Below are 23,675 nucleotides of genomic sequence, written 5' to 3' on the forward strand. Positions count from 1 at the left end.
GTTTTTAAAAAGTTATTTGTTTCCTACAAACACTTCATATTTAAATTTTTTTTTTTTTTTTGAGGCCTTTGCTCCTCTGACTAGAACCTTTCCCTCCATTTCTTTGCCTGCTTAGTTTCTACTCATTTTTATGACTCTATTTGGAGCTTGATTCCTCAGGGAAACCTTCCCTGAGCCCTCACAGTGAGCTGTCTCTTGATTTATCTTGCCTTGATTCTGATACTTCTCTTTCATCATCCTTATCACAATTGTAATGATTTAGTTTCTCCACTAACTGAATTCCATGCCCAGCACAATGCTTAGCCTAGAGCAGATGCCAAAGATGATTCAACAGAACGAAGGAAGGAGTCATTGTTTTTCCAAGTGTTTGCATATCTCTTAAAAGATGAGATTCTTATTAACAGCTCAGGTTGATAGAATGGGTATCTTCTTTCAAAGAAGGGTGGATAATTGCCCACATCACAAAGTGAGTTAGTGGCCAAACTGGGACTAGAACCTGTTTCTTACTTGCTGTCTGACCTTGTGCTCTTTCTGTGTTGCCTCATGGGTAGGATGTAAGTTATTCCTAGATGTTCTCAGAGTTCCGAATAAACCTCAGTGTTAACTGTTAAAATGAGTCATCTGTTTAGGCCTTTGGGTACCAATGCCCATCCAGTCATTGTGCACAAAGTTCTTTTGAGTTCTCCTTGAGGACCATCACGGGTTGTTGAGTGGAGGCCGGACGCAGAGGACCAACTTTAGTTGATACATACCTGGAGGTTTGAGGGAGTTGAAGTTGTATTTAGGGCTGAAGCCGGCTTCAGAGCTCTAGAAGACCTTTTGGCTTGCTCTGGCTTCTAAGGGAAGCCTTATCAAATCAGAAGCTCTTTAAAAGCACCCGGGGAAAGTGTGTAATCCACTGGCAGTTGAGAACCGAGAGAGTACTTCAGAGAGCTGTTAGACTGAGTCCCACCATTATCAGGGAGCATGCTGAGAAGGCTTCCTCAGACCCCAGGGTGCCTAGTGCCCTGTGATAACTGCCTGCTCTCCAGGCTTTCTGAGAACATGTGAGGTAGAACATGAGGAAGAGGGCAGCCCTGGGTCTTCGTCGGTTGATTGATGTGAGTGTGTACTCAACTCTTCCCTTTGGTTTTTTATCTAATCATACATTGTGTGAAGGGCTTTTCTTCCATGTTCACTGGGAGCAGAACTTTGGGGTTTCTATGGAGTAGATGTACTGGCTCTGGGAGAAATCCTGGGTCATACCTTGAGAAAAAATTTGGCCTTTTCTTGTAATGGGCAGGATGGCCATCTGAACACGAGTCAGCCTTCTCTAATTTCCAAAGTGAAATATTGGTTTTGCTGTATACCTCAAGTTTTCTACTATGAAGGTGGCTCACTCTTAAATTTATTGTTTATTCAAGTTCTAGTAAAAATCTTGTCTCAATTTGCAAATTAGCTCTCTTACAATAAACCAAGTTCTATTAAAAATCAAGTGATATTGATATTGTGTCCATGTGTCTCCAAAGGAAATGATCTCTATCCACTTTTCTGTATATTCTATCTCTGTGTCACATGAGAATCACTATTAACTTATGTACCTAGACTAGATTACATTATTTTTCCATAGAAATGTCTTTGTAGAATTAGTCTTGTAATATGCCCCTGCCCTTCTTCAGGGCTTATTTAAAAATATTTTTTTCATAACTTTAAAAATCTATCACTGAAGACATTGTCCATTCTGCTGTTAAATTATTTTTAATATAAAGATATACTCATTTATTCTACCAATCTTTCTTAACTATCATGTGTCAAGCCAGGCCTAGGTATAAAACGTCAGGAAAAAAATTGTTCCTGTTTCCTTTTATTTCATAAAGTGGCTCCCTTTTTAAATTTTGCTGCCAGGAAACTCAGTGCTATGTTCAGAGTTCACTTGTAACAACTCTCCCTAAATTATATTTCTAGTAAAAAGCAACAACCCTAAAATCCAAAAAACCCTTTCCATGACATGGCTCTCAGTTACTTTCTTTGTATCCATACCTTTTAATCTATCTCAGAAAAATCTTAAGTAGGTAGAATATGAATAAAACAAAAAATTTCATCTGAAGATAGATTTTTGAATTGATGCCTTTCAAATGTTTCCTCTTCGAATATTACCCATGACATCTCTTGGAGCAGGCAGTGTTTTTAGAATTGTCCTTTCATCCTCTGCACTGACTCCATTCCTAGACGTTCCACTCTTCTCCGGGTAGACGAGTATAACAGGTGTGTGTTGCAAAAGAGAAATCACACTGACAGAAGACAGGACTAATTTAAAATTTGCAGCTCTCTGGAAGACTTTTAAATTAAAATAGAATTATATTTATGTGGGGTGGTTAGATGAGGGAATAGGTTAAATGACCCATTTGAGTTCCTTAAAAGATTTATGAATTTATGATAACAGTGACATTTATGTACCTGACCTCATGTAGCTAAAGAAAAAACTATGAAACATATGTTATCCATTTTGTTACTTTAATTAAAATTTACCTGGAAAGAGAAAAATGCACATTAATTTTCACAGTTTGTTGATTCATCATTCAACACACATACTGAGTGTCCAAGTGCCAGGTTCATGCTTAGATGCTGACCATGCAGAAACAGAAGGCAGAGACTCCATCCTTAAGGAGCTTATTTGCTTATGGAGGGATATATAAATAAAATACATTTTGATAAGTGCCTAATGTATAGACACATGGAACACACATGAAAGGTACCAAACCGAGCTTTAGAAATGAAGGGCACCAGTCATGGGGGGCTTCTAGGAGGAGGTGTTAGGTGTGCTGAATTTCCTAGGAGTTAGCTAGATGAAGCAGAGGGAGAGGAAGCTGCATTCAGGTAGAGGGACCGTTACGTGTAAAGGCAAAGAGGCCAGAGAAAAGGTGGTACTCTGTAGAAAAGGCGGATGCTTGGGTGTGGCTGGAGCTTCTGGGGAATGGGACAGGGGAGAGGCAGGTCAGTGACTGGAGAGGAAAACAGGCCTAATTAGGAAGGCCCTCACCTGAAGTTTGGATTTATCCTGAAGTTACTGAAAAGTTTTAATTAGAGGGATGATGGGGTCCATTTTGTGTTCTAGAGAGATGATTTTCATAGCAGGGTGGAGAACAGGCTGAAGGGGGCTGAATCAGGGTGGGGAAGGCCAGGTGCCCATTTCGCTACAGCAGTCATGCTGGGTAAGGGGTCTGCACCACTTGTGACTCAGCAGAAGGGGGCGGGGGGGAAGGTGAGGAGGGGGGAGTTCAAAATGACTCCAAGGCTTCTGGTTATTTAGGCAAATTAGCACCATTCATTAATGGAAAAGGGACACAAACAGCAGCCAGAAACGGTGTTTCACTCTGTAACGGCATTAAGGCTGCCGTGGGAGATCTCAGTGCTTTTGTTGATCAAGTACTTACTGGTGTTTATTTTGTCCCAACTGATCTTTCTAGCCCTTTAGAAATTTTAACTCATTTTAATTCTCATAACTTTCTGAGGTAGTCTTGGAATTTGTCACCATTTTGTGTATGAGGAAACTGAGACACAGAGATGTTAAGTAACCTCCCTGAGGCCCCACAGTCAAGAAGTGGTGTAGTCCAGATATGAACCCAATCTCCCTCCAGACACCTCAGTCATTTGTCTCTCAACATAGGCAGTCATGTAACAAGTAGGGCAAGATTCCTTCTATTTCTAAAGCATGAAGTTTCTTTCATGTTCTCATGGGAGCCCAACAGAATGCCTGAGTAATACTGACAGTCAAAGGTGAACCCTTTGCTGCGTATCAGTTAATTGTATGCAGAAATCACTTCCAAAACTTGAATGAACTGTAGTAGCAAATTTCATAGTAAATAGATATATAGAAAGTAGTTTCAGGTTAAAATAAAACATGTTGTTGGAATTTTGAAGTTTTAAAGGTTTGTGAAATTTACAGCAACACATTTTTAACGTATTTTGTGTTTATGATAATTTTGAATAATATAGGAAAGTGAAAATATATAGTAGAAATCATTTCATTTTTAAGCCTAAAAAAACAAAGAGGGGCATCAAAGGATACTGTCAGAGAATGAAAAGACAGCTGACAGAATTGGAGAAAATATTTGCAAAGCATATATTTGATAAGAGCTTAATATTCAGAATATATAAAGAACTACAACCAACAACAACAAAAAATCCACTTCAGAAATGGGCAGAAGACTTAAAACGATTATATTTCTCCAAAGAAGATATACAAATGGACAATAAGCACATGAAAAGATGCTCAGCATCGCTAGTCATTTGGAAAAATGCAAATCAAACCTCGGATAGATACCACTTCACACCCATTAGGATGGCTACTAAAAACAACAATGAAACATAAGTGTTGGTGAGGATGTGGAGAAATTGGAATTCTTGTACTTTGCTGGTGGGAATGTAAAATGGTGCAGCTACCATGGAAAACAGTTTGGTCAAAAAGTTAAACACAGGTTACCATTTGGTCCAGCAGTTCCATTCAAATGGATACTTGTACACCAATGTGCACAGCAGCGTTATTCACAGTAACCTAAAGGTGGAAACAACCCTAATGTCCATCAACACATGAATAGATAAACACAATGTGGTGTATACATACAATGGAATATTATTCAGTCTTAAAAGGGAATGAAACTTTGATACATGGTACAACACGGATGAAACTTAAAAACATTATGCTAAGTGAAAGAAGTCAGATAAAAAAGAACAAATACTCTGTGATTTCACTGATATGAACTGTCTAAAATAGGCAAAATCACAGAGACAGAAAGTAGAATAGGGGCTCCCAGGGGCTGAGAGCAGAGGGATGGGAAGTTACTGTTTAATTGGTAGAGAGTGTCTGTTTGGGATGATGATAAGTTCTGGAAATGATAGTGGTGATGGTTGCACAATGCTGTGACTGTACTTAGTGCCACTGAATTGTACACTTAAAATGGTTAAAATGGTAAGTGTAACATTATGTTTATTTTACCGCAATTTAGAGGGGGAAAAAAAGATAAGCAGTAACCAGGGCAACCAGAAATCTTTACTTTGATTTAAACGAACCCAAAGACCTAGTTTGCAGGTACTTGTTTTTAACGGAACAAAGTTGAGATGTTAAGTAACTTTATAGAACTCCTCAGATTGAGATAATATGTGTATAAATTATACAAATGTAATATGAGAATGAGTGAGTTGTCTTTTTTGTATTTGGAAGTGCTTGACATTTCTTTCCTGATTTATTTACGTGCAGTTGGTATGCAAAATTAAAGTGACTAGGCCCATGTTGTATTAAAAGAGTTGTGATCATTTTGAGGCTATTTTATAATCCCCTCCCCTAGATTATTAGTAGGAGCTGCCTTTACTTGTGTATGTGATCCTATTTCTTGCCACTTGCTAAACCCTCGTCTATTTTTTGAATGAATGACTGTGGGCAGGATCAATGAGGCTGTTTTTATTCTTGTGTTTTGCATAACTGGATGACGATAAATTAGAAACAATGTCTTCAATACAGCACTGGAACAAGAAATATAGAAAAGAAACTCAAAGTCGGGATGGGGGAGGACTGTAAAGATTTGGCCCACAAGTTACATTTCAGAAACATTTTCATACCATTTTATCAGTTTGTATGGAGAAGACAGAATTGTTTTGTAGATATTAGAGTAGAATATATGAATTATTTTTACGATTAGTTATAATATTGGATAGGACGTGCAGACTCCTTCAGGGGAGGCCCCAGTGAGGTCGTTAGCTGCTGCCCAGAGACCCTGTCTGTCACATATTGTAGCATCTCTTCCGATTGTAATGTATGGGCTTCCATTTTCATGCATTCACTCAGCAAGGATCAATCATCATGGATTCCTAGTGGACAGGCAGGTAAGGAGAAATTTCTTTTTATGTTATATGTGCTTCTCTTTTTCCTTCCTTCCTTCCTTCCTTCCTTCCTTCCTTCCTTCCTTCCTTTCTTCCTTTCTTCTTTCCTTCCTTCCTTCCTTCTTTCCTTCCCTCCTTCTTCCCTCAGTTCCTCTGGCATCATTTTCTGTATTTTTAGGACAAACCTGCAATTAGAAAAATGAAGCCTCTAGGCTTCCTCCGTGTAAGAGACAAAAACATGTTCCTGGGGCCTGATGACTGTGAAGCACTAAGAGGCAATACAAGGACTGGAAATTTGGGGCAACGTTTTCTCCAATAAGAATGACCTTATTCAAACAGATATTTTAAATGGAAACTTTAGCTTTTACTTTTATGGATCCAGAGATTTTAAATGTTTTAAGTTTCTTATTGTGCTACTGTCTGAATGAAGGAATATGAGGCAAGTGTGGGAGAGCGGATGCATCTGGATGGAAGCCCCACTCTGATAATGATACAGGAGCAGAGGGAAAGGAATTGGGTGCCATTTTGCTGGCCTTGTTTTTCCCGGGCTGGATACAGTAGAAAAAGGGAGGAGAAAATATATAAAGTAGAAATTTCTGTTGAGTATATGGACAAATGAAATAGCTTTTGGGAGGTAAAATATCCTGTTGCTAAAATGGCAAAGTAGAAATATCCAACATCGGGAGATTTGTGGTATATTAGCTCTATTAAGCTGTTGATGATCATGATCATCGGAAAAAATAATATGAAACATATTTGTGATTCTTTTAAAACTATTCTAAGCATACTTGTACTCTTTTTTTGGCCTCATTAACATATTTACTATGAAACTTAAAATCTATGATAACAAATTTAGCTTTTCTCTTTTAGAGTATTGACTCGTTTTACTTAGTATGTTACATATTCACTATAAAAATATCAAGTTATATTCATCAACAAAAACAACCAACCCAACTAAAAAAATGGGCAAAGGACTTAAACAGACATTTCAACAGAGAAGCTGTACGAATGACCCGTAAGCACATTCAGCGTCATTCATGCAAGGGAAATAAACATCAAAACCGTACAGGGATAGCACTTCACACCTATTGGGGTGGCTACTTTGAAAAAATAGCAAGTGTTGAGGAGGAGGGGGAGAAATTAAAACCCTATGCTTTACTGCTGGGAGCGCAAAATGACGCAGCCTCGGTGGAAAGCAGTTTAACAGTTCCTGGATAGTAGTGATGATTACACACCATTGGAAATGTATTAAATGCCACTGAGTTGTACACTAAAAATGGTTAAAATGTTAATTTTTATGTTACGTATATTTTACCACAATTAAAAACCTAAATGAAGTAATAAAGCAACTATAGAGAAGAAATCAACAAATTATTTTAAATCCAACCTTCTAGAAGGAACCCGTGTTAATATTTAGTAGTCATTCTAATACTTTATGGTGAGATGTGTCAGAAATTATCTCTGTGAAAAAAGTGTAGAGAATAGTGTAAGCAACACTTAGGTCCATGGACATGCTGATCTGTTTAACACGATCTGGGGCCTGGGCGTGAGGAGGGGGGCTGTGTGCCTGCAAAGTTGACCCACCTGCATGGGCTGCAGACTTGTACCTGTGGCCTTATGGGGACTGATCTGACCAAGCCAGCTTAGACATCAGAATGATCACTAACCTGGGAACTACGAAAAGCAGCAGGTCACATCATTAAATGCTTCAGTGATAAGCATCATTATTCTCCACTCATGTTATTTGGTAGTATTATTTATCTTATTTTGGTCTAATCCTAAATGTTGTAAATGTTTTCCTTTTATTCTGTTTCACATGTTTCTGGATATACCATTATAAACATTATATATATATATATAAATACACACACACACACACATATATATATATATATAAACATTATAAAAGAATATTGGTAAGATGTATTTGCTTTTATAGGTCACTGGGGTATGTTTTTAAAGAAAAGATATAATAACATCAAGTTGAATAGCCTGCTATAAATTAAGTTTAGAAAGTCAAGGAGCACTTTGTTCTAGTTTGAACTCTGTCATTACTTTTTTTGTAATCGTAGACTAAAACACCATCATCAAGGCACAAACAGCCGTGGATTATTTTGCATATTTTATAGTAAGGCCAAGTTACTATAGAGTTGGAATACCCAATAAAACGACCCAAATGCAATTATTTTCCCCCACCGACTCAGTTTCCCAGACACATTATTTATTTAGTAATTACAATAAAGAATGTCTGAATTTCTAACCTTGCTCCCCCATTTTAGTTGTGTGACAATTTCCTTAACCTTTCTCAGCCTCCATTTTCACGTCTGTAAAACAGACATAAGAACAGAGCCTACTTCATAGGTTTGTTATGAGAGTTCAGTGAATTAATATGGAAAACAAATCCTTAGAACAATGCGTGCACGTAATAATATATAAGATACTTTTATTGTTGTTGTGATGATAATATTCCTACTATGTGTTCATTCGATCCTAGAATAAATATTATGAGAGCCAGTAACATGATACACTTCCTTATCTCAAAGAATTTATTTATCTGGAGTTAATGTCAGAAATCTGAATTTGCAGCCCTTTATGAATGTGAGACCCTAGCCAAATGGCCCTCCTAGCTCACCTGGCCCTGAAATAGGTCCTGATAAAATTTCTGTAATAGACTCCCAAGTTTTCAGTTGGAATCAGAGAAAAGACCCAACAGTTGGAATCAGAAAAAACAAACAAGTCTTGATTGAAAGGAAATGGCTGATCCGAGGCCTGAAAACAGGATTGTCAGAGGCTGCGGTGGGGGATCCCAGCTCCCCACAGCCCGCTCCACACATTAGGTTGGCCTTCTTCTGTGTGGTCACAGTGTCTCTCTGCCCTCCTAAGGACAGCCCCGTCATGTCGCACAGCTAGTGTTTGCCAAACCAGGGATTTAAACTCTCATTCTCCAAGGCCTTTCTTACTTCCATGCTAGGCTGCTGCTCTGATAATTACATGTTGTATGATTCTATGCCTTGGCCAGTTAGGCGCTGCTTAATATCCCGTTAGTTTTTAGTGATGATTGTTTTGTTTGTTTTTTACCGATGTTTTCCCCTTAATTTTCCTATCTGCATATGCACTGAATTGTATGTTTGCTTTTTAATGTACATTTTGCTGATTTCTGTTTTCTCATAACTCACCTCAGGTGTGATGTCTTTGCTGCGGCCTCTTCTTCTGGATGTGGTCCCAACAATTCAGCAGACTGCTGTGCTGGCTCTGGGGAGACTGGCTAATTATAACGATGACCTAGCAGAAGCGGTTGTGAAAGGCGGCATTCTTCCTCAGCTCGTTTATTCATTGGTAGAACAGAATGTAAGAAGTTTTAAAAAAATTAATTACATGGGGTTTTTTTCCCCCTTTTGTTTTGGATTTTAAGATTTTTGATAGTTTGGGTACAGTTGCAAATTTGTAGGCATAGAAATATTAGGATGTTAATATAACCTTCAATTCTTTGAACTGCACAGAATAATATCTTTAGGGTATTATATCTTTGGAGCTGATTGGCAGCTTTTCTCTATTAGTGTTTATATAAGAAGAAGACATTAAAATTTGTAATGGAATTATGCAGAAGGCCATATTCCTATATATGGGCATATTAAAGTTACAGGATCAATCTCAGAAAGGTATATGGAGCCCTGGGCAAATAAGAGACAGCTTCGAAGCCAGGGGGAGAGAAACATCCAAAAGGAAGGAGAATGCATGTAAAGGAAGGTTTGACAAAGCATTTTTTGTCAAGGAGACAAGCCTGCCTAAGAGTCATCTAAGCGCACCTCCATTCTTCCCCAGCCTGTCTGGCTCCCTCTGTGTTTCTAATAGTCAAGGACCTTCCTCTAGGTAGGGTCTCGGACTGTTCATCCCAACCTGCTGTTTTACCATAACCTAGGGATATATGTTTCTTGACATGTCTTTAAGATTAAATTCCTATTTGTGTAGCCAAAGGACAAACAATCCAATTCAAAAATGGGCAAAGGACTTGCATAGACATTTATCCAAAGAAAATGCATGAATAGCCAATGAACACGAAAAGAGGCTTGACAGCATTAGTCGTTAGGAAATGTAACTCAAAAACCATAACAAGATAGCACTCTGCCTACCAAGATGGCCACAGAAAATCAGAGAAATGAAAAAAATAAGTGTTAGTGAAGATGTGGAGAAGTCATGTAAAATGGTGCAGCTGCTACGGAAAGCAGTTTGGCAGTTACTCTGCAAGTTAAACACACTTACCACATGACCCTGCAATTCTATTCCTTGTTATAGTTCTGAAAGAATTGAAAACAGGTGTTCAAACAAGACTTGTACACAAATGTTCATTGCAGCATTATTCATGATAGCCATAAGAATGACTAGGTTAAAAACAATGTTACATATGCATTACAATGGAATACTGTCAGCCATAAAGAGGAATGAGGTTCCGATACATCCTGCAACATGGGTGAACTTGAAAATGTTACGTTGAGAGAAGGAAGCCAGACAAGTCTACATATTGTATGATTCCATTTATATGAAATATCCAGAATATGCAAATTCATAGAGATGGAAGAGGTCAGTGGTTGCCAGGGCCTGGGTGCAGGTGAGGAGCAGTAAGAAGCAGCTGCTTAACATATAGACGGGTTCTTGTTGGGGTGATGAAAACATTCTGGAACTAGATAGTTGTGGTTGCACAACATTGTAAATGCACTGAGTGCCACTGAATTGTATACTTCAAAATGGTTAATGTTATGTGTTTTACCAAAAAAAAAAAAAAATCCTAATTGTTTAAAAATGTGCCTTAATTTTTAGATTGGAGAGTCATTTGCTAATGACTGTCTTATCCCTAGAAGGAGTTCTAGAAATCTTATTTTTCTTATAGGCGCTCCTTCTATCATCAGATGCTGTTAGACTGTCCTCTTCTCTGACTCTTAGCTCCTTCTCTGAGGGCAGGGTCTGTGTTTGGTGTCCAGTGTAGTAGGTTCTCAACAGAGAAGTTCTCTAAGTGTGAATGAGTGCCCACTAGTTAACAGAGAGACAAACAGTGCTAGGGCCGAAGTGAGGGCAGAGTGGGAGTGCGGGGCACTGTTCACAGGCTTCTGCCTCCTTCCCCTACCAGTCCTTTAGCCCATTTCTCCCAGGAGATTTCATCTCTTCTTTATGAGGTGCCAAGTCCTCTGATTTCGCTCTTCCTCCCTCCCTCCCTCCCTCCCTCCCTCGTTCGTTCGTTCTTTCTTTCTTTCTTTCTTTCTTTCTTTCTTTCTTTCTTTCTTTCTTTCTTTCTTCCTTTCTTTCTTTCTTTCTTTCTTCCTTTCTTTCTTTCTTTCTTTCTTTCTTTCACAATTCTTTCAGCAAGGAACGGAAGAGAAGAGAGTTAGGGATTTGGGAAGTGGACATCGGGAGGAAGGAGGAATGAGGTCAGAAGAGTGTGAATTCTAGGCACTATAGTTAGTCTGACTATTGGTGCCCAGTAAATTGTCTGTGAATTTGGAAATTCTGCAATATCAAAAGTCAAATTAGCTTAAGGGAATGACAAGAACTGTATCACCATTAATTTCCCACAAGTATAAGAAAATAATTTAGGGAAAGCTACTTTAAAACTCTCTAATTTTTTTTATAAGTTAGTAGATATTTGGTTATTGACATGTTAAAATTAGACTTTATAACAAATATTTTAATGTCTATGTATGTTGCTATTTAAGAAACTAAAGAAATATATCAAATCAAAACATTGTTACTAACATAGTATATTTCTTATACTATCAACATATACCAATTTTTGAGATATAGTGTGTTAAAGTATGCTTGATATATTGTCTCTCATATAATTTTTATTGAATCTTAATATTTTAGCCTTAATAAATAGAATGCTTTCAAAACAGGTACTGTAGTCACCTAGTCACTTTTTAGTAGTCACTGGAAAGAAATAGAAACTTAGAATCCAAAATAGGGCACTTACTGGGGTTCTATTAATGAAACCTAGCGTTAGGAGACCATCACTGTCATTATGCTAACCATGAAACAACAGTGAGTGTTATAGACAAATACTTCCTCTGCATTTATTTTAATTTTTTTAACTGTCCAAAGAAAACATGTTAGCCTTGTGTTTCAGTTCTATTTCTTAATCTGATAAAATTTACATGTAGAAAATATTATAACTATATGAAGCATTACTTAAAATTCACATAATGGTAAAATTTTTATTTATCTTTTTAAAAATGCATTTCTTAGAAGGGTTAAATAACATATCCTACTCTTGGCCTGGTTTAATTGCCAGGAGAAGTTTTAAAATGTATCACAAATGTTTTGCCTTTATGTTTACCTGATGATTGCTAAGTGCGCCTCAGAACATAACAGTTGTTATTTCAGGATAACATGGGACCCCGGAAAGGTTAGTTGAGGTCATGCTTAGAGACTGAGGGCAAGTAAAGGAGATGAGTTTGTCAGGGGACAGTTTACTTTCACACACTCACAATCCAAGAATTCCCACAGGACAGGCCTTTCAGTGCCATGCACATACATAAAAGCTCATTATTTTATGAATTTGTAGGAACTATAATGTTCATATTTTATCTTATACAATTTCCAGATCCATGTTTCTGAGTAAAACATTTGAAATGTGATCAAAGACTTTGTTTTAGTTACTGAACAAAAGCAATGGGGGAACATCAAAAATTGAAAATGATTTAATGATTTTGCAGGATACTTTTCATCTTTTGTATTTAAAATCTGTTGAGCTTTTTTTTTTTAATATCAATGTCATTTTTATGTTGGTTTTGGTCTATTTTAACTTTTAGCTCAATTCACTGAGTTTTGTCTATTTTTATCTTTGTAGCGGTTTTACAAGAAAGCGGCTGCCTTTGTGTTACGAGCAGTTGGTAAACACTCCCCTCAACTAGCTCAGGCGATAGTGGACTGTGGAGCACTGGATACACTGGTTGTATGCTTGGAAGATTTTGACCCTGGAGTCAGGGAGGCTGCAGCCTGGGCATTCAGCTATATTGCAAGACATAATGCAGGTAATGGGCCTTATTATAAAATAGGATTATTAAAGTTTACATTAATTAAGTAAATCTGGTTTTGCTTAGTTAACCATAGATTAGATTTTAATGATATTTCTATACATTATGGGAGATAGATTTTGAATGATGACCAAGTTGTTTGGATCACAGATTCACACACACAAAAAACCCCCTACATTTCAGTCTTTATCTTAGTTAGCAGAAGAGAAATTTGAAGACAGAAAGGGAAGCAGAGGGGGTAGATGGAGAATGAGATATTGATTGATTCTCAAAGACGTTGGTAAATTGGTTCAGTTACAAAATTATTTTAGTCATCCCTCAGGGGACATTGGGTCTTTGCTCTCACTTATGGTAGGGTGTTGCAAACCAGCCAGGAGCCATGTCGTGTGACTGAATAATGTTGAAAAGACATAAGCATGGTGACTTTCAAGAACATACTTGTGTTCGGCCCGTATTGTGCAGGAAGGAGGAGAAAGAGGAGGAGCACCTTCTTTTATAAACTGACAGCTCAGTGAAGGCATCCAGAAGGGGCCTGGGCCTCCTGTATGAAGGCGGTGCTGACACAGCTGGTCAGTGAAAAACACACAGGGAACAAAATTGCCCCCGCCACTTTACAGAAGTTGCTAAATAATATGAACCAATAACACAAGAAAATGACAGTTTCAAAACAAATGTATGTAAAAATAACTTTACTAGTAATCAAAGAACTGCATATTAAAACATGAGTGAAAGTATCATTTCCTACCTATTATTATTCGGGGGGAAAAAAAGAGTAAAGCACAAATAGAGCCAAGTGGCTAAGAGCACTGTGGCCTTAGACCAGATCTGAGTTTGAGTCCAAGGTCTACTACTCAGGTGCTGTGTGATCTTGGACATGGCTTTTAAACTTTCAGAAACTCAACTTCCTCATCTGCAAAAGAGGAAGTACTTCTTCAGAGCTCTGTTGTGAGGATGATGAGATAGGTCGGTGCTGGGCACGTGGTAAATATCCAGTAAACATAAGATATCAGCATTAATAGGGAAGGTCAGAGAGGATGCGATGGTGTTCCTGCCCACTGGGGGAGGCACTACAGGTTGTCTAAACTTGTGGAAAGCCGTTTGGTAAAACTAATCTAAATCACAAAAGAGTTCATGGTTATTCTAAAAAGTCTGCTTTGGGAATTCATCCTAAGGAAAGAATTCCACAGAATGAAAAAGCTGCATTCATACAAATGTTATTGTAATGTTATTTCTAATATCAAAACCCTCAAGTATTTGGCAGGAATTTAGTGGTGAAATTATAGTACTTTGCTTAATGGAATCTCATTCAATAAACTAAAAAGGTAATTATGAGTCCTATGAACATGGAAAAGTGATTATAATGTGAAAAAAATTATATATTACAATTATAATAATATAAAAATAGAATTTTATATGGATGTAAATTACAAAGAAATATATGTTTATGTTACTAGGGTGATAGAATCAGGGATTTTTTTCCAGATTTTTCAATGTGTATGTAGGTATAAAACAATAGCTACCATTTATTGAGTAATTACTATGTGCCTGGCTCTGTGCAGTATGCTTTAGGATATGATCTCTCTTTAACTGCAGAGACACTTAGGGGAGGTGTGTATGACTCTCCCAGGTAAACAGAGGAAGAGAGTGGAACTTAGGATGCCTGAGGTTATATTAACGGTGGAACCAAAATTTGACTCTAAATCTGTCTGACTCCAAAGCTGTGTGTCAACCACTGTACCATACAAGTTTACTATGTATTTCTTTTTTAAAAATATATTTTATTGAAGTATAGTCAATTTACAATGTTGTGTACAGCACAATGCTTCATTCATATAGGAACATACATATATTCATTTTCATATTCTTTTTAACCATGTTACTACAAGATATTGAATATAGTTCCCTGTGCTATACAGTATAAACTGGTTGTGTATCTATTTTATATATAGTAGTTAGTATCTACTATGTACCTCTTGAAAGAGTATTGAGGAAGAATTCAAAATAGAAACAGGAAGTGGCTGTCCCATGGCTATGTTTAATTTGGTTTTTTAAATGGTGACACTATTGGAGACAAAAAAGAAATAAAATGATATAAAAGTAAATTGAGAAAGAAAATTATCCTCATTTAGAGTTGGTATATTAAAATTATTTCCTTAATATCTAGGGTATGGTTTTCAAGGAGGTTCATCTTAGGACTGTTGTTTAATACACGCTGATTGAGAAAACTAAGGCAGTGTTTTTAAATCTGAAGCTGGTTATCATGGGGAAACTACATGAGTATATTTAGCAATTTTTTTTTTTTTAATGTCAGAGGACTTTCTGGCAAACATTGTAACATGAGTATTTTAAAGGGTGGTTCAAAAGGGCTCTGAGGGACAACTGTACAGACACACTCTCGGGCAGGTACCCATAGATAACCTTTGCACACCTCCCTTTGTTGAATCTGAGGCTAAATGGTTATAGTTCATGAATAGGATCTGTCTTAGGGATTCCATTCCAAATTCTTGCTATAATCTGGCTCCCACATGGAATTCCCAGTGTAATTTCAATACTTCACAATATTTAGGGGCCTGGGACCCAGAAGCTCCCAGAAGAGATTCCCGCTATAGATTTTTCAGAAGGAAAGGGAATTGTTATCTAGTGAGCAGAAAGTCATCATTCACATCCTGAATATCAGAGAAAATAGAAGATTTACCTCCAAATAACCCAATTTCTTTCTCAGTGATTTCCTAAAAATGGAATATATTGAGATTAATGGGATTCATTCAGTGTTTCCTTTGAGAATTAGTGGTAAAATGTTTGATTAGACAGTTTAGGAAATAGAAACCTTAAAGGAGGTGCAAAAGACATGTACCTTTAATGGCAATAGAAGGAAACACTTTTGTGTATAGGAAACAAAAATAAAGCAAGCAATTAGAAGAGAGAAAGCACTGGGCATCATCTGACTTTTCCTCATTTGAAGAATACAATTTCTAAAACTTACTTCTGTGTATAGATTTTAAAACATTTTACAGATAACCAAAGGAAACTGGGGGGCTAAAAACCAGAAATGGCATTAAAAAAACCTCTGCAAACTGTCTCCTTGAACCCCTGTGACTGAATCACCAGTTACTGAATACACCTGATAATACACACCTCTTTAAAGATAAATAAGCTATTTCTCTGTATTTTCCCTGCTCCCCTCCCGCCGCACTGTCCCCTCCCAGCAGCAGCAGCAGCAGCAGCAGCAGCAGCAGCAGCAGCAGCAGCAGTCTGTTTACCTTGACCTGATAGGGTCAAACCTCTCACTCCTTCCAGGCACTAGTCTTGCTTTTGGAGAGACGGGTGGGGGGTGAGGCCGGAGCCGGCGCAGGGGGGAAGCTGAGGGGCGAGGCGGAGGGAGGTGGGCCCGGTGGTCTGAGCGCTCCCGCCCGCCCAGAGGGCCCAGAAAGGGCAGGTCCCGGGCCCGACCCTCCCGCCCGGCAGCCTGGCCTCGGCCTCGGGACCGTGGGCCGCGCCGCGCAGGAGCGCGGGGCAGCGACTAGAGCGCTGGGCGCCGCGCGGGGAGCAGCGGTCAAGGCGGGGTTCTGTAGGAGGGGTCTGCGCATTTGGGCTCAAAACCAAGTTTTCAGTGTTTGTTCAGGAGCTTTCGCTAAAAACGCTAACTCTTGTCCACTTTGTCTCCTGGAAACCTCGGTTGTTCTCCATCCTGGCAAAGAGGAGTACTTCTAGTCGGTGTTCCTAAACAGTTTAATTATGAACCTAGTTGTCATGTATTACAGACGAGGAAACCGAAACAGAGAGGCTAAAGGACTTACTCTGGTCAGACAGCAATTTACAGCAGAACTGCCGGCAGTTACTCAGAACAGTGGTCCTTTCTGTGAGAAGGGGAAAGGCAAGTGCGGGAAAGCTCTTTCTCCTCGGCTTTGAGCTCCTAGTATCTGAAAGCCTTGCCGGATGCCCCTGTTTTTACTCCCTGGTGACTGGTTCCCACGAGTGTGACTAGTCCTTCTCCTGTGGACCTGATCTGTATCCTTAGACCCACTTCAAATGAGAAACGTCCCTTCCAGCTCAGGAGCAGTTAGGAGAGGCGCAGTGCTCACAGGAACTGGCTGGTCTGGATGCCACAGGGAACCTTCAGTGGACTGTCGTCTCCTAGGGACCAAATAGACGGTGGAAGGAAGGAAGCCAGACAGAGCTGGCCAGCCTGACTTTTCCACGTCGTGTAGAATGATGAAATGATAAAAGGAGAAAATAATTGCAAAATTCAGAATTTTTGCAGATATTCTTATGCCACGCATGCCACCCACATATAAACACCAGCAGTCCAAGTCATGTGGAGCAGGCTTAGGAAGCACTTTAAACAAAATCTGTATATTAGTGACAAATATCTGAGACAACTAGGGACTTTGTACTGTATGTCTTAGCATGAGGATGGATGGGGTGAGGGGCCAAGAGCCAGATAATGAAAACTTGGTTTAAAAAGCCCTGAAGATAGCTTTCTTCGCTGATGCCTGTAGATGACAATGTTGATTTCTGTGGCATCTTTTTCTTTTTATAACTTATCTTGGAGGGGTTGAGGGAACACATAAGCAAACAAGCAAATGATGTATATGGGATTATACATATTATATATTATACCTACTTTGATCTTAATATTTATTTCTACAAATATTTTTCTATTTTTTTAGGTGTTGGTGAAAAAGGTTAAAAGTGAAAATAAATGTCTCTTCTATGTTCTTTGGACGTAGAAGCTTAATGTGTTAAACAAAGTAACATTTTCATTTTACTCAGTAGTTACCTAATTTGTTAGTCATTATTTAGGGTTAGTTTCTATGCTGGTAAATAATTGTGTGTGCATTCTTCTGTGTTTTTATTTCTTGAGATTTTTAAAGTTAAACTCATAAAGTTCTCTAAGCTTTTTTTTTTTTTTTACAGTTTTTTTGGAATTCAGAATATGGAGCAGTAAAATATAATTCTGTGATCTCAGATCCCTAAGTCACTGAGATCTATAACTTTATATATAAGGCTAACAAACAATTTCTTTATCTCCACCGTCATCATCGTAATCATCAAAAAGTATATGAGGCACTTATGTGAATGTTACCATGTCTTTTTTACTGTACAAACTAAAATAAGTTGGCTAACATCTCACCTCTAAGCCTTTACAATCTAGAATCTGGGCAAACACTGAACAGAGATGTACCATATTGACTGGGGAGGATGTGTAATACACGGGGTGGTACATCAGACCAAGTGAGAGATGGATCATTATGTTTTCACACCATGGCAGGAAGGGGAATCTTTACTGTCTTATTAAGAACTTTGTTTCATCCAGATAACCACTGAGCCAACTTTGGGCATAGAAATAAAAAGAAGTAACACTGATAGTGCAGTTGTAGGAGGAAGGAAAGCCCTCGGCCACTCAGAATACCTCTCAGTCTGATGGTACCTCACATTCTTTTAGTCTGACGCTCTTTTCTGTTTAGTTCCAAAACCTGTGGGAGAATTGTCACTCTGTGTGTGTGTGTGTGTGTGTGTGTGTGTGTGTGTGTGTGTGTGTGTACGCTGAGTGACTAAAGAGAAGGGTATTTGTATCCTAGTGGTTTGTAAATAAACCACATTTGAACAGCGCATCATACCGTATTTTGTGAGTTTGAACAGAATTGTTTCTTGAACCTTGTTTATCTTCCGACTCCTAGCATATGAATCCTCCTAGCACCTGTTAGATATTGAGGGAAAAACACTTTTATTTACATATGAATTTTTAGAAGTGCATTAGGCTTAGAGTACTTGACTGAAATTTGAACATACGCCAATTAAGCATTTCACAAACAGCTATGAGAGTTTAGTTATTGAAAGCTTAGGACTTTGTTAACATAAGAATTGTACTTTGAAATGTCATGTTTGTCATCTTATTTCACCATAAATTTTAAAATCTATAATCTGCAGGAAAATAGTTGCTGTATAATTATCATGTTACCTGACTGATTTTGCACAGTTAATTTTCGGGTCTACTATGCTTTTGTCTGTGGTTTTAGATAAATGAACCAGCTTGCTATAAAAACGTAGTACAGGTTAATTGCATCAAAGCATTTTTTTTCAAGATAGGACCTCTGACCTTGAGAAATTATTTAACCGTTTGTGTCATAATTCCGTTACTAGCCATGGAATATTTCTCTGTATCTTCTTTGATTTCACACTACAGTTTTACCAATATAGTAGCCAGTAGTCACTTGTATACTGTTGTGTACTTGAACTGTGGCTAGTGTGTCTGGGGAACTAAATTTTAAATTTTACTTACTTTTAATTAATATAAATTAAAAATAGATAATCAATTCAACTATCAAAAAAATTTTAGGCATGATAGGAACAACATGGGTATGTGACTTTACTTTTTCAACTGTAAACCCTTTGAAATCTAAATACTACAGATCAAATATTTCCAGTGAAAATTTAAGCAGCTAAACTGAGATGTGCTGGAAGTGCAAAATATTCACTGGATGTCCAAGACTTGATGTGAAAAAAGAGATTGAAATAACTCATTAAAACTTTAAAATACTGATTATGTGTTGAAATTATAATATTTTGTATATATTATGTTAGACAATGTATATTATTAAAATTCATCTCACCTATTTTTTTTAGTTGTTAAATGTGGCTACTAGACAATTTTACATTGTACATGTGCTTCATATTCCTGTTGGACAGCACTGTGCCTGTGCTGCTCTCTGGCTTTTTATTAAAAGGCAATATAGTACTTAATGCTGAGGCCTCAAAAAGTCACACTTAATATTCGTGTTTATTAATGAGTGTCACTAAACAGTAGTAGGCAGCATGTTAAGGAACATGGAACTAAACTTACCATCTGGCGACAAGTAAATTATGAGTCAACTTTGAGCAATCACTGATGTAAGGGCTGAAATGTATTTTATAAGTGGCCAAACTACTAGACTCACGTTGTTGATGGGGACACACTGATAATCCCCTTTGGAAAACAAAACTGCAGTGCATATTGGGTTGATCTGTATGAAATTACCTATGTTCAATTGATTTTGACTTAACAAAAACAGCAGTTTCATGTGGTTTTGTCTAAAAATATCAAGAACCTCAAAAAATGTTCACACTCACCCCCTTGGTAGCTTCATCTCTGGGCCTCTATTTTAAGTAAATACACACATGTATGCATATACATACAGATGTATGTATGGTTGTATAACCTGGGACTTATATGTGTATGAATGTACAATCCGTGGTGGCCAGCCTCCAAGACACCCCTCCAAGATCCTGTGTCCTGGAATTCACACCCTTGTCCCCTCCCACATCGTAACAGGACTGGTTGTGTTACCACTGGAATGCAGCAGAAGTGATGGTGTGTCACTTCTGAGAAAAGGTGACCAGCTCTACAAGATTAAGGCATCTGTCATGGGAGCCTCTCCTCACCTGCTCTGAGGGAAGCCAGCTTCTGTGACATGAGGATGCTCAGGCATCCTGTGGAAGGGCCCGTGTCAAGAAGAACTGAGGTCTCCAACAGCCAAGGAGCCAGAGCTTCCAAAGAAGTACGTGAGTGAACTGGGAGGCAGGTCCCCCCGCTTGTGCCCTCTGATGGCCGCAGCCCCAGCCAGCAGTGCGACAGTGACTTCATGAGATACTCTAAGGCTGAACCCCCCAGCTATGCTGCTCCTGGATTCCTGACCCACGGAAAATGTGAGATAATAAATGATGTTGTTTCAAGCTGCTAAGTTTGGGTCATTTGGTTTGTAGTTATGGATAATTAATACATAATCTTTTTTTAAGGCATCACTGAGGTGATTTTTTTCCCCAAGTTTTAAAAACTTTTATTTGTGTTTATTTTTAATGGAGGTACTGGGGACTGAACCTGGGACCTCATGCGTGCTAAGCAGGCACTCTACCGCTGAACTATACCCACACCCCTAACTAATGTAATATTAATGCACAAAGAGGTTCAGTGTACTGTAGTACATAATGGCAAAAACCAAAATCAAGCAAAACAACTGTCCTGAATTGGGGGGATGTTTAAGTGAATTATGGCATGGTTACTCAGTGGGATATTATGCAGTTATTAACAGTGTTGGGCCGGCTACATCCTCAGAAACAAAAGGGGACAGTGGAGACCCTTGGGTAGCTTCGAGGAACCACTCAAAGGGAGTCCCACCAAGAACTGCTGACCAGGGAGCACTTGTATAAAAGCGCCGTGTAAACTTTCTAACCATCCATTTCCTTTCTGTTTCCTCTCTCCTCTCTGTGTTCTTGTAGAAAGTTCCACTGGAGCACTGGTAAACCCCTACTGTTCAGCCTCCTCCATCAGCCTGTGCTCCTTGAAGGCAGGAACTTATCTAAAACTGGGCTGGAACAAAGACTGAATGTCAGTGAATTTGAATAATAAAATCTGCATTTTCCATTTAAGGTTTCTTTTTTTTTTGAAGCAGAATGCAGATTGTAGGTGGAGTGAAACTACAACTATGGTTGCAATATTATATAAAGCAAGTGGAAACAAATGTAAAAATTTCTAGGTGCAAAAAAATATGTTTTGTAAAGATCTGTTTCCAAGTAATTTATTGTCATTTTCTTCATTACAAGAGCACTCCAGACCCTCTCTGTAGTTTTGTCTTTTCCAATATGGCTAAGTCTCAGCTGTCTAGTAGTTCTAAGTACAAAACTAAGATGTGCTAAAATTGGGGTTTGAAAAATTGCCTCATATCTTATGCTACCTGTTGCCTTCCAGGGCTATACCCAAGTCTTTACCTTTTCCCACCTTCTTTTTCTCTTGTCTCCACTTCTTGAATTTTTTTTTGTAACCATATTTTGAAGGTGTTTTTCATATTTGAGCCTTGTGTGTGCTGTCCACCCAGCTGATTGTAATTTCTTACTAAGTAAGGCCCCATTAGCTCCAGATCAGTGGCTTATTTGATTTACTTGACTTTTCAAAGGAGCTAGAATTATTTAACCTTCAAAGCGTATGTATGTATGTATGTATGTAAACCCTTGATCTCTCAAACACTCAACCCATATGGAAGGGTTAGACAGCAGCTCTGAAGATCGAGGGGAGAGAAGTGGTGTGGAAACAATGAGTAGGAGAAATGACATTTGTGGGGGTGGGGGATACATAAAAATCATGCATTAGACTTCTTCATAATAATATGCAAATTCCCTTCACCTTCTCTCACTCCCACCTGCAATTGGAAATGTCAATTTCTCAGCTCAGAATCTAGCTCTAGGGAACTGCTGTTACCTATGGAAGATGTGTCAGTGAAGAATAAAGGTTTTTGGTAGCTGGCTTCCATGCCTGCCTCCTCCTATTCACATCCTTGTGTAGTCTCCTTCTACACTGAGCAGGTGAAAAATAGTAGAAGTTACAGTATCTCACTTGCAAGGTTAGATTATGAAAGACTGCAGCTTTTGTCTTGGGTTCTCTCCTCTGGACCACTCTCTCTGGGGGAAGCCTCCTCACAAGCAGCCTATGGAAAAGCCTGGAAATGGGGAGGAACTAAACTGATGTCTTCTCCCAGCATTCCCACGAGTGTGCTAGGAAGAAGATCCTGTAGACCCAGGCGAGCCACAGATACCCGCAGCCCTAGCTGATGGCTTGATCGTGACCTAGGGAGACACCACAGCCTGAACCACCCAGCTACGCTGCTCCCAGACTCCTGATCTACAGAAACTATGAGATTATGTTTCCTGTTTTAAGCAGCTAAGTTTGGTGTGATTTCTGACATAACAGCAGATGAACAAACCAGTTGTAAACAGCTGGGTTAGACCAAAAACTAGACAAATGTCTTCTACTTTGGAAGTGACATTCCTAAAATCATACTCGAGTATGGTCAGCATATAAGCAGCTTTGGTGATTGCAACTCCATATTTGTTTTCTCTATAATTTCACTGAGTCATGAAAAATTTGGTTAAATAGGATGGCTGATTATTGTAACATAAGGTTAACATCATAAATGGTAGCCAAGTCTTAAATGTGGTTTTTAACCTGCTTTATTTCAAAAAGGTCTTGAGGTGATACAGTTAAGTACTTCAGAGCCAGATATAAAACCAGCCTACCTTTAAACTGATGGGACCACCTAAATGCAAAGAAGTGATGATTCATAAGTTTCTTTTAATGAAACAAAATATAACTTTTTGTAGGACTTAGAAACAGGCAGTTAAAATCCATGTTTGGAAAAATAAATAAAAGGCAATAAAGTTAAAAGGAATTAAGAGTTTCTGAGGTGTTTTCTTAATTATTTTTGAATTACTGTGCTAAAGACACATAGATTTTTCCCCCTTTTTTCCTTTGGGAGAGTCTTTTAAAATTTTGAGTCTTTTTTATGAGTTCTCATGATGAACCCCTTAATGTTGCTCAAGTTCTTCCCTCCTACATTTTCACTATGAGCAGAAAAATTAGTTGAGTATCATAATATACGTTTAGATTAATCCTTTTTTTTTTTAACAGGCCAATTTTTAGCTTTTCATCAAGTTCTTGGAATTCACCTCTGAATTTTCTTATACGACCACTATAGTGGTTCTTCCTTTATGACTCCAAAACATGTCTTCAAGAATCAAAAGTAGAAAGAACGTCACCTTTTTACCTCCAGAAAGTCCCCACAGCTCATTTTAGAAGGTGTAAGGTTTAAGCCTGGGGTTGTAAAACGGTGACCCACAGATGGACGTATTTTATTTGGCCTGTGCTACGTTGTCTTACGCAGTTTTGGTTTTTTTTTTAAGTTGCTAACACTTAAAACCCGGGCAATTTCATGTTAAAAAATCTGATGTCTGGCTTCTCTTAAAAAATCCAAAGATCTGACAACA

At 38.3% G+C, this 23,675-nt stretch overlaps 1 protein-coding gene across 2 annotated transcripts in view; it reads left to right on the plus strand.

Moving 5' to 3' along the window:
- The window catches only part of SPAG6 (sperm associated antigen 6), a 53,356-nt gene that overhangs the window by 4,688 nt on the left and 24,993 nt on the right, over window positions 1–23,675 (plus strand). For both annotated transcript variants that reach the window (XM_032473693.1, XM_032473692.1), the window contains exons 3-4: window positions 9,038–9,204; window positions 12,695–12,878. In XM_032473693.1, the coding sequence (XP_032329584.1) occupies window positions 9,038–9,204; window positions 12,695–12,878 (351 nt within the window). The remainder of the gene's footprint in view (window positions 1–9,037; window positions 9,205–12,694; window positions 12,879–23,675) is intronic.

This window comes from Camelus ferus, chromosome 35, assembly GCF_009834535.1.
Source record: "Camelus ferus isolate YT-003-E chromosome 35, BCGSAC_Cfer_1.0, whole genome shotgun sequence".
Classification (NCBI taxonomy): Eukaryota; Metazoa; Chordata; class Mammalia; order Artiodactyla; family Camelidae; genus Camelus; species Camelus ferus.